This window comes from Balaenoptera borealis (assembly GCF_965194805.1).
Source record: "Balaenoptera borealis genome assembly, chromosome: 12".
Lineage (NCBI taxonomy): Eukaryota > Metazoa > Chordata > Mammalia > Artiodactyla > Balaenopteridae > Balaenoptera > Balaenoptera borealis.
This window is the reverse complement of record NC_138869.1, coordinates 83,752,142-83,764,329: the sequence shown is the minus strand read 5'-3', so window position 1 is coordinate 83,764,329 and position 12,188 is coordinate 83,752,142. Positions and strand designations below refer to the sequence as shown.

Genomic DNA, 12,188 nt, shown 5'->3' with positions numbered 1-12,188 from the left:
ACTTTTTAAGGAATTATTCAGAGTCGACACAAAACGCTGAATGGAGGCTCATCCACATAGATAAGTAAATTGGAAAACTTACATCTGAAAATTTAGGTAGTTCAAGCTTTGAATAAAGGAAGGATCTAGTTTGGTGATGCAGATTGATCTAATGAATTGGGGGTCATCCGATCTCTCCCTGCATCTTGCCTTCGTTCATCTCTGGCTTTCCCTCTGCTTAAAATGGAAGTCACTCCCCCCGAGTTCATTTCATCACCTGGCATGTACGTCCTAACCAAGTACACTCTTGCTCTGCACCCTTTCCCCCCAGATCCTCCTCAAAATGACACTAAGTATTTGCCATCATCATTTACCACTTTCCCCAGTTCTTAAAGCTCTTCCAGGAACCCACCCCAACCTTCCGGTTCTTCTCCTAAGTCACCTGTTTCTTTGACTCACATGCAAAAATCTTTCTACTTCCTCTCCTGAGTCTAGTCTTTAAATACTATTTGACAGTCTTGTCTCTCTTCTGTTCTCACTCTACGTGTCCGCCTAGGGAGACCTCATTCACTTCTGTAACTTCAACTTCTATTTATTCCACACGTATTTAGTGACCACTTTCCCAGCTCCCTGTATGCCTGGCACTGTTCTAGGCACAGGGGCTGCAATTCTGAATGAAATAGACCACAGTTCTTGCTCTCATGGAGTTCATTTCTGTAAGGAAAACAATCAAGTCAGCAAGTTGTATTTTGTGTTAGGTTTTCTGAGCGACATGGAGAAAATGCAGCAGGGAAGGTGGACAGGGAGCTGGGTGTGGTTTGGGGGTGGTTGGGGGGATTTGCACACAGTGAGGGTGAAGGCTGTGAGTCAGGGGAGCAAGAGGGTCAGCGTGGCAGAGGATTGAGAGCCAGGGGAGAGCAGAGGGAGAGGGGGCCAGAAAGGGCCAGCCCTGCAGGGTTTGGTGGGCTTTGACTCTGTGTGTGGTGGGAACCGTTGGAGAATTTCCAGCAGAGAGGTGATGTGATAAAGTTTACATTAAAAATATCACAGTGACTGTTGTTTTAAGAGTAGACCCTGGGGTGGAGGCAGGGGCAGAAGAAAAGAGCTGAGTTAAGAGGCTTTTAGAGTTACCTGGGGATGAGATGAGGGCAAATTAGACCCCAGTGATAGGAGTGGAAGTGGTGAGAAGGGGTTGGATCACAGGGATATTTTGAAGGAAGAATGCACAAAATTCCCTGGAGCTTTGGTTGTGGTGTGAGAGAGAGTGAACACTGACTCTTTCAAACAAAGCAAAGGACTTTCAAACTTTCAAACTGAGGAAAGGGGGGATGGAGTTGCCATTTATGGAAAAGGGAAGGACTGTGGGGCAAGACGAGGAGCTCACTTTCTGGACGTGCTAAGTTGAGAAACCTTTGAGACATCCAGGCGGAGATGTCAAGTAGCAGTTGGGGCAATGAGCCTTGAGCTGAGGGCAGAGGTGGGCCTTAGGGATGTAAATCTGGGAGTTATCAGCCATGAGCATATGATGGGGTTTAAAACCTTAAGACAAGGTGAGAAAAAAAAGTGATCAAGGGACTGAGTCTTGTGACATTCCAAGTGTCAGTGGTTGGGACAAGCAGGAGGAATCAGGTAGAGGAGGTCAGGAGGGGAGGCTCGGGGGGTGGGAGGGCATCCAGGAGGGCACAGTGCTCGGTGGGCGAGGGGAAGGAGTATCAAGAAAGGAGTGAACAAGTACGTTAGATGCTGCTGGCTGCTCAGGAAAGGTGAGAGCTGAGCATCCCGCCTTGGATTCAGCAATGTGGTTGTCATTTGTGACCTCAACAGGACCAGTTTTGGTGGAGTGGCCAGGAAAAGGCACAGCTGGGGAGGGTTCCAAAGAGACTAGAGGGAAAAAATTGGGGTAGAAGGTATACCCAGTTCTTTTGAGGAGTATTCTTGTAAGGTAAAATACTTATACTCTAAATGTTTTCTGTAAGGGGGAAAATAGCTAGAACTGTGTATTTGTTTTTCTTTAAAACACACACACACATACAACAAAATCATTTTGCGGTTATTACAGAGGATGGCTAATTGTAGGGTTAGCCCAAAGCAGGTTTTGATGTACTTTGCAAACATTAGCTAGCTGCTAAAAGTCTCTTTTACTTCCCTTTAAAAGAAATAAAAGAGATGTTTAATGGGAAGAAGTGATTACATGTAAAAAGTTGTGTTCGTTTATTTATTTTGGAGGGGAAGTAACAATAATGATGGTTGATTGATTTTTATAAACTTACCCAAGGTCACTCGTGGGACATACTCAGCTTTCATGAACAATCATAACAAACAATGTAAGGGTCACAGCCAAAGGCTGATTTCAGCCCTGCTCTTTATTTCAGCTTCAGAAATGGGGTTGAGCTCTATAAAGTGGAGAAATAAAGTCCTCCCACTGCCCTCCCATACTCAAATAACTATCCTTTAAAGCAGCCTGCTGTATACTTGACTTAAGCTAATAAAGTGTGAGGATGAAAACACTTGGGGCCTTGGCAGAGAGACAGATTAAGTATAAACTTTCCGCTCTTCCACACCAAGAAACTTTCGCCTTGGTTATCACATATCAACCAAAATTAGCTGAATTCCGCATCAAACTCTCTTCCTTTATTTACCTAGATTTCTTATACGTACCTGCCACTGATAAAGTAAGGAGGGAAGGCTTTTTAGCAGGGAAGAGCGATTATTGCATTAATTAATTAGTCCTATTTATAGTACTCTTGACAACACTAGTCATTCATGTTTTGGGGCTGAGCTTTTCTCCCTTCATTAGTGTCATAATTAGTTCCTGTCAGTAAATGACATTTTCAAATTTCTACCAGTTTGCTTCAGTGTATTTAATATTTTGCTTGATGGTATAAGGGACAAAACCCAGGTTATAAATGTACCCACTAATCCTTGTAATCTGCCTTTTCTGGCAGATTATCTGCCTTTTGCCAAATCCTTTTCGGAATGAGGCGAGGTATAGCTACATGAACAAAATTAAAATAAACCACATATAAACAAGCCATAGGCAAAGTTACTTAGGTTAACACGTGCCTTTCCTTAAAAGTAACTATGATAAATAATGAAATTAATGAAATAATTAAAGGAAATTAATTTCCTAATTAATGAAAAAGCTACTTAGGAGGGTTTGCAACGTGGATAGAGCGTGAGTGCCTCTGTCAGGTGGTCCTGGTTCTAATGCTCGCTCTGCCTCCCCCAGCTCACTGTCTGCTCTGAAATACAGAGCATGACATCGACCTCCTGGGCTTGTTTGGAAGGTCATTTCAAACAACATAGCTAAAGGTACTGGCATATGGTAGGTGCTTAATACATGTCAGCTCCCTTGCTTTCCCCATAATCTTGTTTGAATTCCTGACTGTGCAGGTAATCCCTTCCTCAAGTGGTATTCAAAGTTCCCTGCAGGGTAGGTGGTGGTATTCAAAGTTCCCTGCAGGGTAGGTGGTGGTATTCAAAGTTCCCTGCAGGGTAGGTGATGGCCGGAGAACATGAGGTCCCTGTCTCCATCAGTGTCAAATGCACACTCGACAGCATCTTTGCAGATGCAGATGCCAAATGTTCTAGAGCTGGAAGGAGCCTCAGCGAACGAACGATTCTGTTCTGCACGTCGCCAAGGGGCAAACAGACCATGCCTCAGCAGTGAGTGGGACAGATTTGGAAACTAAGTAGTCCGAGGCCCAGCAGTTTTGTGAGACTTACTGAGGGTAATTCAGAGGTCAGTAGCAGAGGGGACAGGAACCTGATCCAATATCCTGTCTCCATCACTGGTTCATCTCGGTTCAGATTCAGATTTCCTGACTGTTCATAATGGTGGGACCCATTGCCCAACCCATGGTCCACCAGTTGAAGATAATTAGTTGGGACATTAATGACACATGGCTGTGAGTGAAAAAGTTCTAGTGAACTCAAGAAGGTGGCCTGTACCACAGGTCACATTTCTTCCTTCTTGTTCACAGCAGGATGCGTGATATGATTGCATTTCTAATGATCATTCTTGTCATCGTGATGACAGTGGAAGGGAAAATTAAGGTCAGAATTGCCAGTAAGCCCTTTGGAAGTCTGGTAAGCAGTGTGGTGCCACTCAAGCATCAAGCCTCTAGGTCACCAAAGGAGAGTTGCTTCTTGGGTCGATTACCTTAGACTGTGGTCTCTACGCCATATTTGAAAAGGGACGTCAGGGCAACGGAGGGTGAGGTGTTGGAAGAAGGTGGTCTAGTAGGGCTATTACACCACTGCATTAAGTGTCTACTAGGTCAGACCCAGGACCAGAGATCTACAAGCATCATTTCAAGAAATCTCACCACAAATCTCTGAGGGAAGAGTTCTAGCCATGGACAATTTATAGATGGTGAAACTGGATACCCACGGGGGTGTGTTGTTCTAAAATGTGGCTGAAAGGAAAGAGCACTTTAAGAGGTTGAATCCAAGTAAACACTCTGTGACTGTTATTGATGGTGTGTGGCTCGGGCTTTAGGATCAAAGATAAAGGAGCCAAGGAAAGCTGAAGAGAATGTTAGAACAGAAGGTCGGGGAGGAGTGGCCTCCATCTGTATTGGTCACTATCTCTGTACTAAGATGGAGATAACAGAAACGACTAAAAGCATCTTGGCCTTTTTCTTCACTCCGTCTCATTCCTCCAGCATGTGTTTAAGTACGAAACAACAATCCAGCGCAAGGATTTGGTACCTTGGATTCAGGACTACGTTTGGCAGATGGAGTCTCTGCTCCTCACTGGCCCTCACCATGACCCTCCTCCTGCCTGTGGAATCTGCCTTTTGAGCCACTTCTGCCACTTGCCTCCCCCGCATTCTGGGCTTACCTTTAGCTCATTGAGACAATGTGTGGACTTACAGATTCAATGTTATAACAATATCCTTTCTGAGAAAATGGGAGTGACTATGTGTGTGTGTGTATGTGTGTGTGTGTGTGTGTGTCTATAAGGAAATTCAGGTACTTAAAACAGATACTCTAAAAGGATATAACCATTTATTTATTTACTCAGCAATTATATATTGAGTGCCAACCTTCTCCCAGTCACTGTTCTAGACACTGGGAATGTAGAAGTGGACAAGGCAGATAAGTGCCCTCATGAAGCATGCATTCCTGGGGGGCGGGAGGGCAGACAGTAAACATGTAAATATATGGTATGTCTGATGCTAAGCATTATGAAGGAAAATATACGTGGGTAAGGGGCCAAGGCATGCTATTTTCTCCAGCCTGGGGAGGGAGATTTGCTTGCTCCACATTTCCTTTTGAAGCCTGGGTGCATGACTCAGTGGATGGTAGGATAAGACACCATGTTTGACAGTCCCACTCAATTCTATTCAATGGAGCAGAACAGTTCCTTGTGGAAATTAGTGTCTATTGTCCAAAGAAAAGGATAATGGATGTGGGTCAGCTAAAGTGCTAAAAATTTCATAGTGCCTCCTAATTACACTTCCTTTTACTGTAATTCTTATAATTTTGGCATATTTTCTTCGATTCCTATTTCCCATTTACTGTTTCCCAGTTTTTTTAAACTTAATTTTCTAAGCTGCTGTTACATGGTAAAAACGGTGACCTTCTCGTTTCTTATTTAACCAGTCCTAAACTTGTAGGCATTTAGGTTACTGTCATTAAAAATGCTGTAAATGAAGCTGCTGTGAGCTGTGATAGCTATCCTAAGCTAGGTTAGTAATACGGTGCTTCTGCTCCTGGGTGTCTGATCCACTCAGCTGTGCTTCTAGAAGAGCAGGCAACATAAAATGAGTCTAAATTTCAGCAGAAGTACCTAAACGAAGAGGATTTCATCAGACATTGGAACTGTCAAAAGGAAGTGAGGCTCATTCTCCCAGAGACTGACTGTCTTCTCTTTGGCTATTAGGAGGAAAGCTGATTTTCCTGGACCCAGGACCCGTGGAGCTCAGAGCGCACTCCATCCTTGTTTCTGATGGTGGAGAGCTCAGGATTGGATCCGAGGACAAGCCCTTCCAAGGCAAAGCTCAGATCAAACTCTACGGGAGTTCCCACTCTACCCCCTTCTTTCCGTATGGAGTCAAGTTCCTGGCTGTGAGGAATGGAACTCTTTCCCTGCATGGTGAGTGAGGCAGTTGACCAGAGGAACTGAGGCAGAGCTGTGTGTGTCTAGCCAAGGTGCAGACAATGGGGAAAATGATAAAACTACTTCCATCTCTTTGGCTGTTAGTCGCAGAGGCAACAAAGTCAATTAGAGCATGAGCCCTGCTTCCTTAAATAAGAAATATTAACTGTGATGATACTCATGGTAGAGTGTACTGTGGTTCTCAGTCATTTGCCCCCCTTTCTGTCACCTCTGCCCACTGTCAGGTGACTTTCAGTGCCTCCCCGTGGGTGGACCATACTTCCCTGTCCCACTGAGAGTGGGCTTAGCCTTGGACTTGCTTTGGTCAATGGAATGTGAGCAGAAATGATGTCCTGCATGGCCAAGCAGAAGTTTTGAGAGCCATTGTGATACTTTGGTCATTTTTCTCTTTTCCTTCTGCTTGAGAATAGCCCATCCCCCATAGGGTTAGGGGCAGCTCCTTAAGCTTGGGCAGAGCTGCATACTGCTCCTATGTATGTGTGTGACGAATAAACCTTTGTTGTCATGAACCACTGAGATTTGTGTTTGCAGCTGCAGTTTAACCTAGTGAAAACTGACCAATATCATTACTTACTGTTACTTAGCCTACACGCATGGCTGTGTACACTGGTGGCAGCCCAAAGCAGAGACAACTTCACTTTGTTGTTGTTGTTGCTGTTTTCACCCCCCTGGGAACAGGGTTCAGTTAGAGTTCTACCTAGAATTTTGTTACAGGTGGGTTGGTGTTTATGGATTCCTGGGAAAAAATAGGAATTAGACTATAATGTGTTTCTGCTACAATTTCGTTTGCCTTTTGATAACTTCATCCCACTTTGCAAAATGGACATTTTTATTTTCCTTGAGATTCAGGAAATTACTAAATGTGCCGGGATAATCCTTAGTATCAACTAGAAAATGTAAGTATAACAGGATGAGCTTGGAGTGTCTTTCAGTGGATGCTTATATACATTTGATTACATAACACGAGCCAAAGTCAGATCAAAAATGTGGGCACCGGGCTTCCCTGGTGGCGCAGTGGTTGGGAGTCTGCCTACCAATGCAGGGGACACGGGTTCGAGCCCCGGTCTGGGAAGATCCCACAGTCGCGGAGCGACTGAGCCCGTGAGCCACATCTACTGAGCCTGCGCGTCTGGAGTCTGTTCTCTGCAACAAGAGAGGCCGTGATAGTGAGAGGTCCGCGCACTGCGATGAAGAGTGGCCCCCTCTTGCCACAACTAGAGAAAGCCCTCACACAGAAATGAAGACCCAACACAGCCAAAAATAAATAAATAATTAAAAAAAAAAAATGTGGGCACCAGACAGTAGCCCGATCTCCAGAAAATGTGACATTCTGTACATTGGAATTTCTGTGCTGACCCTGCCACCTATCACAGAGTAGTTATTCTAGGCATGGCATGCAGCTATGCTGAGGAGTCACCCTTCTTGCTCCATTAACGCTCTGTCCATCACAAATTGTGGCCCTCAATCATTGTCTACTAAAAGCCCTCTTTTGCCTTTTTTGGCTTACTGTGAGAGGAAGTGAGATCTTATCATCAAGCATTTATTAAGTGTTGACCATGGACCAGCCAGAGTGATACACACTGGGGATAAATTTTGTAAGGATTAAAAACCCCACAATTATCTAGACAGAAATTCAAAATACCTACAATATTGATTCTTGTATTCTACTTCTAAGGAGGACCTTTTTCTTCCTGTATTCCTCAGCAAGCACTTATATCGATCTTGTAGCCCAGGATCCATGAGGGGCTTCTGTCTATTCACAGGTCAGCGATGGTCTTCAAGTGTTTGCTATAGTCTAACAGCCAGTTAGGTTACCAACCCAATGTGCTGCTGTTTACCATTGAGAAAACACAGCTGGAGAACAAGAGGGCACAGATCAGTGTTTCAACCAGCCCGTAGACCATCTGAAGAATCCTGAAGCTTAACAGGGATCCTCTGGTTTGAGAGCCACTGTCCTATAAGATGAAGATGGCACAACTCTTGCTCGAAATGGAAATTCACCTGAAGAAGAATGAAACTCTCCTAATTCTTTTACTCGGCTTCTTTCTTTCCAGCCCCTTTTTTTCTCTCACATTCTATTATGAGGGATCAGCAAAAGAGTTTACAAATATACCTTTATGTGCTTGTATTGTAAATGTACCCTGTGCTCCTAACCTTTGTGTTTTAACAGATGTCAAGTTAAGAAAATCCCTAGGACCACTGCTTATAATTAAGATGGGGCAATTAAAGCAAAGTAGATACTTCTAATGTGTTTTGAGAATTCTGGAAGTTACAAGTGTTGCTACTTTATCCTGGTGATGTTACTGGATACTGAGAGTGCAGACACCTCCCTCCCCTACTTCCCTCATTTCCGTCTTCTCCCCTCCTCCTCCTCTCCCAACACTCTTCCTCTCCTCTTTTTCCCTCTCCTTCCTCTTCCTCCACCTCTCCTTTCCTGTATTCCCAGGACTAGGGTGTCATTAATGGCTGTTTTACCCATTTCCCCACAGCCCTGTCAATATAGGCCTGAGTAGAATCTCTCATGAACCACAGAGCTTGCACATTGAACACAGGCGGAATCAAGCTGTTTTCCTCATTGAGGTGATGTTGCCACATCTCATCCATTTGAAAGAAATAGTATGTAGGAAAGAGCTTAGCCACTGGGTGAGAGGGATTCCCTTCTGCCTCCTCTGGCAGAGAATCCCAGTCACAGCCTGCGGTCCATCAATCCTCTCCCTTCTCTCTCCCTCACCACCTGAGGTCTGAAACAGACTTCCCCTCTGGCGGTGTGGTGGTGTATCACGGTTAAAATCGTTACATAATTTCACTGGCCTTTTCCCAGGGCCAGAGGTGGGTCTGGTGACACTGGGGCTTTAGGGAAAAACTAATTTTCTTTTGCTGTCAAGTATGCAAAACAGTGAGCAACTTGATTCACTGCTTTGCCCCCAGAAGGTCCCTAAAGACCCAACATTCACTCAGTTTCCCAGGATGCTGTAGGGAGCAGATTCACCAACTTTAGTGCATGGAAGACTCTTCTCAGGAAGATTTTAAAAATAGAGGTTTCTGGACCTCACTTCCAGAATCTGACTCGGTGGGCTTGGCATGGGCCCAGGAATGTGCATTTCAATGGACCCCTCAGGTGATTTGATTCAGGGGGCCCACTGACTACACGTGGAGAAACGCTGTTTTTAGTGGTTTATATAAGTTTTGGAGTCAGAAATCAGTCCAGTTCTGCCATTCATCAACTAAGACCTTGGGCAAATCAATCTCTATAAAACCAGGAAAACATAGTTCCCACCTCATAGATTTACTGCTTGTGAACTGCTCCAAAGTATCTGGCACACGGTTATCACTCCAGCACTGTTAGTTATGGCTATTCTCATGATATTTTTCCCCCAAAGCAGTGAGTCCCCTGTGCCTATGATCTCATAGTTTCTTTCAGGGGTGAGGGATGGAGGGACTTCTATTTGGCACGGGTCCATCTCTGTCTGGAGATTTTTCTCCTTATTCATGTTCTTGTCTACCTCTTCATCACAGCAAGAGAGAGGTTTTAGCTTTGGAGGTCGTGAAGGAACGACGTTCCTCTTTTTCTGGGTTTGGCAGTGGATGGGGCAGGCCGGGTTCTGAATCTGTGGTGGAGATTAGATGGCTTAGTAAGTTGTCAGCTGCACACTTTGCTATGTTAATATGACGAAAGGGTTGCAGATTCTTCATCAGTGTGGGGTTTCGGGGGCTGTTTTCAATGAGGAAATTTCACTCTTGCTTTTTGCTCCCCACCCTCGGTCTGCCAATACAGGTTCACCACCCCAGACCAAGTGCCAATCACATGTCACTTTCGAGGGGGTCGCTGTCAGCTTGGGCAAGTTGAATTTTTGACAATCTAATTACGGCCCTTGCTTCCACAGTGGGAGTCTGAACAGGATGGTGGGGCTTTTATTGATTGTTCAGAAGGGAAATTTATCAATGTCTCTCACTTCATTTCCAGTTCCTCCCTGAGAAATTTGGCTGACAGTTTCTTAGGAGAAAAAGCCGTCTTCTGGCCTTGAACGGACTTCTGTCTTTGTCCTTTTCAAGAAATTACAAGATCAGGCATTAAATATAAATGGAAGTTTCTGGGAAAAGCGAGAATGTGGGAACATGGTTGAGGAAAACACTAGTATAATGTTATGAACAGGAGACTTTTGTAGGAATAAATAGGAAAAAAGGAGTTTAAATAAGCAGGTTTAAATACAGTTTGCTTCCCTTCTCAAATATCTGTATGTAAACTCCATGCTTTTTATGAGTACTGTCTATGGACACTCATATTCTGTTGCTAAAGGGTATCAGGCTGTCTGGAAACACAATATTGTGTGCATGGAGTTGATATGTGTGTCCTGGGCAGTGGTTTTCCTACCAGGCTCCACAAAATCTGAATGTTTCCTGGGGGAACTTCAGGGGTTCTGCCAACAATGAAGTATTTGAGGATCAAGCTGTAAAGGTTTAAATTGCTCAAGTAATTGCTTCACTGCTTTTATCTCTAGCTTAAATTTGTGTTAAAGTAATATTTCATTGGAAGAAAGAGTTCTTTTGCTAAAATAGTGACTAAAAATGACTCAAGTAGCTCATCTTTTTTTCTTTTTCTTTTTTTAATTGAAATATAGTTGATTTACAATGCTGTGTTAATTTCTGCTGTACAGTGATTCACCATATACATGTGTGTGTGTATATATATATATATATATATATATATATATATATATATATATATATTCACATACACACAAACACACATTCTTTTTGTATATTCTTTTCCATTATGGTTTATCATAGGATATTGAATATAGTTCCCTGTGCTATACAGTAGGACCTTGTTGTTTATCCATCCTATATATAATAGCTTACATCCCTCCTACACTGTTGGTGGGAATGTAAGTTGGTGCAGCCACTATGGAAAACAGTATGGAGGTTCCTCAGAAAACTAAAAATAGAATTACCATATGATCCATCCTTCTTATTTTGTGGTCTCTCGGTGCTGGGGCAGGTAGAAGAAGTGAGGCGGGTGCTGGGCAGGTAGAAGAGGTGAGACGGGTGCTGGGCTAGTGGAAGAGGTGAGACGGGTGCTGGGCAGGTAGAAGAGGTGAGGCAGGTGCTGGGCAAGTGGAAGAGGTGAGACGGGTGCTGGGCAGGTAGAAGAGGTGAGGCAGGTGCTGGGCAAGTGGAAGAGGTGAGGCCGGTGCTGGGCAGGTAGAAGAGGTGAGGCAGGTGCTGGGCAAGTGGAAGAGGTGAGGCCGGTGCTGGGCAGGTAGAAAGATGAGAAGGTTGGCCAGCCTTTTACTGAACCATGCAGTTGTATCCTCTGCTGGGCATTGCTGCCTCTCTGGATAATACTGGCTGACTGCTGATTCTCTCTCCTCGACCACTGGAGTCCTGTAGGAAATCTTCCCACTGTTTTCCAGTGTGGAAGCCCCACCTGGGTTTGCAGTCCCCTTAGCTTCCACCAGAAATTTGGCTCAAGTCAAGCTACCTTCCCCAGAATCCACTTGATCCAGAGGAAACTCACAAATCTTTAGACACCAGAGATGTTCCTCTCAGCACCCTTTCCTCTGTTCTCTCTCTAAGTCTCCTCTCCCCTGCTCAGATAAGCATGGGTAGCCCACACGTATGCTGCATATGCAGACATCCAACCTGGGAAAAAGAAGCCAGTCTCCTTTTCTTGCAGGCAACTGTATGACTGGGCTACTTTTGAAGCCCTTTTTCTTTCCTTAAGTGGAGAGAAGTAGCCTCAGATCTCCCTGTATGGGAAGGAGAGGAAAAGGCCATGGCTGTTCACTGAGGCTAATGACTCACCCCCACCTCTGAGAACTTCTTTGGATTTCCTCTCTTGGTTGATCATGTAGCTGGGGGCTGGGGTCTGTCCAGGCGTGGCTCAGATGGTGGAGTTAGATTAGCCTCCTTTAAATAAGCCCCAAGGAAATGTCTGCTCCCTGTCTGTTTATGGCTCACATACAATGTGGGTGCTTATCTTCTTTTGTCCCTGGCCTGGGTCCTCTTGGTGGGTTTGGGGGACTAGAAGTCTGTGCTCAACAGTTTGCTGCATATGTGAAAGGATGCTGCAAAAGGATAT

General features: G+C 44.5%; 1 protein-coding gene across 19 annotated transcripts in view; it reads left to right on the top strand.

Moving 5' to 3' along the window:
• Nucleotides 1-12,188, top strand: part of PKHD1 (PKHD1 ciliary IPT domain containing fibrocystin/polyductin) — a 476,353-nt gene that overhangs the window by 150,295 nt on the left and 313,870 nt on the right. For all 19 annotated transcript variants that reach the window (XM_082346239.1, XM_082346233.1, XM_082346232.1 and 16 more), the window contains one exon: nucleotides 5,870-6,082. In XM_082346239.1, the coding sequence (XP_082202365.1) occupies nucleotides 5,870-6,082 (213 nt within the window). The remainder of the gene's footprint in view (nucleotides 1-5,869; nucleotides 6,083-12,188) is intronic.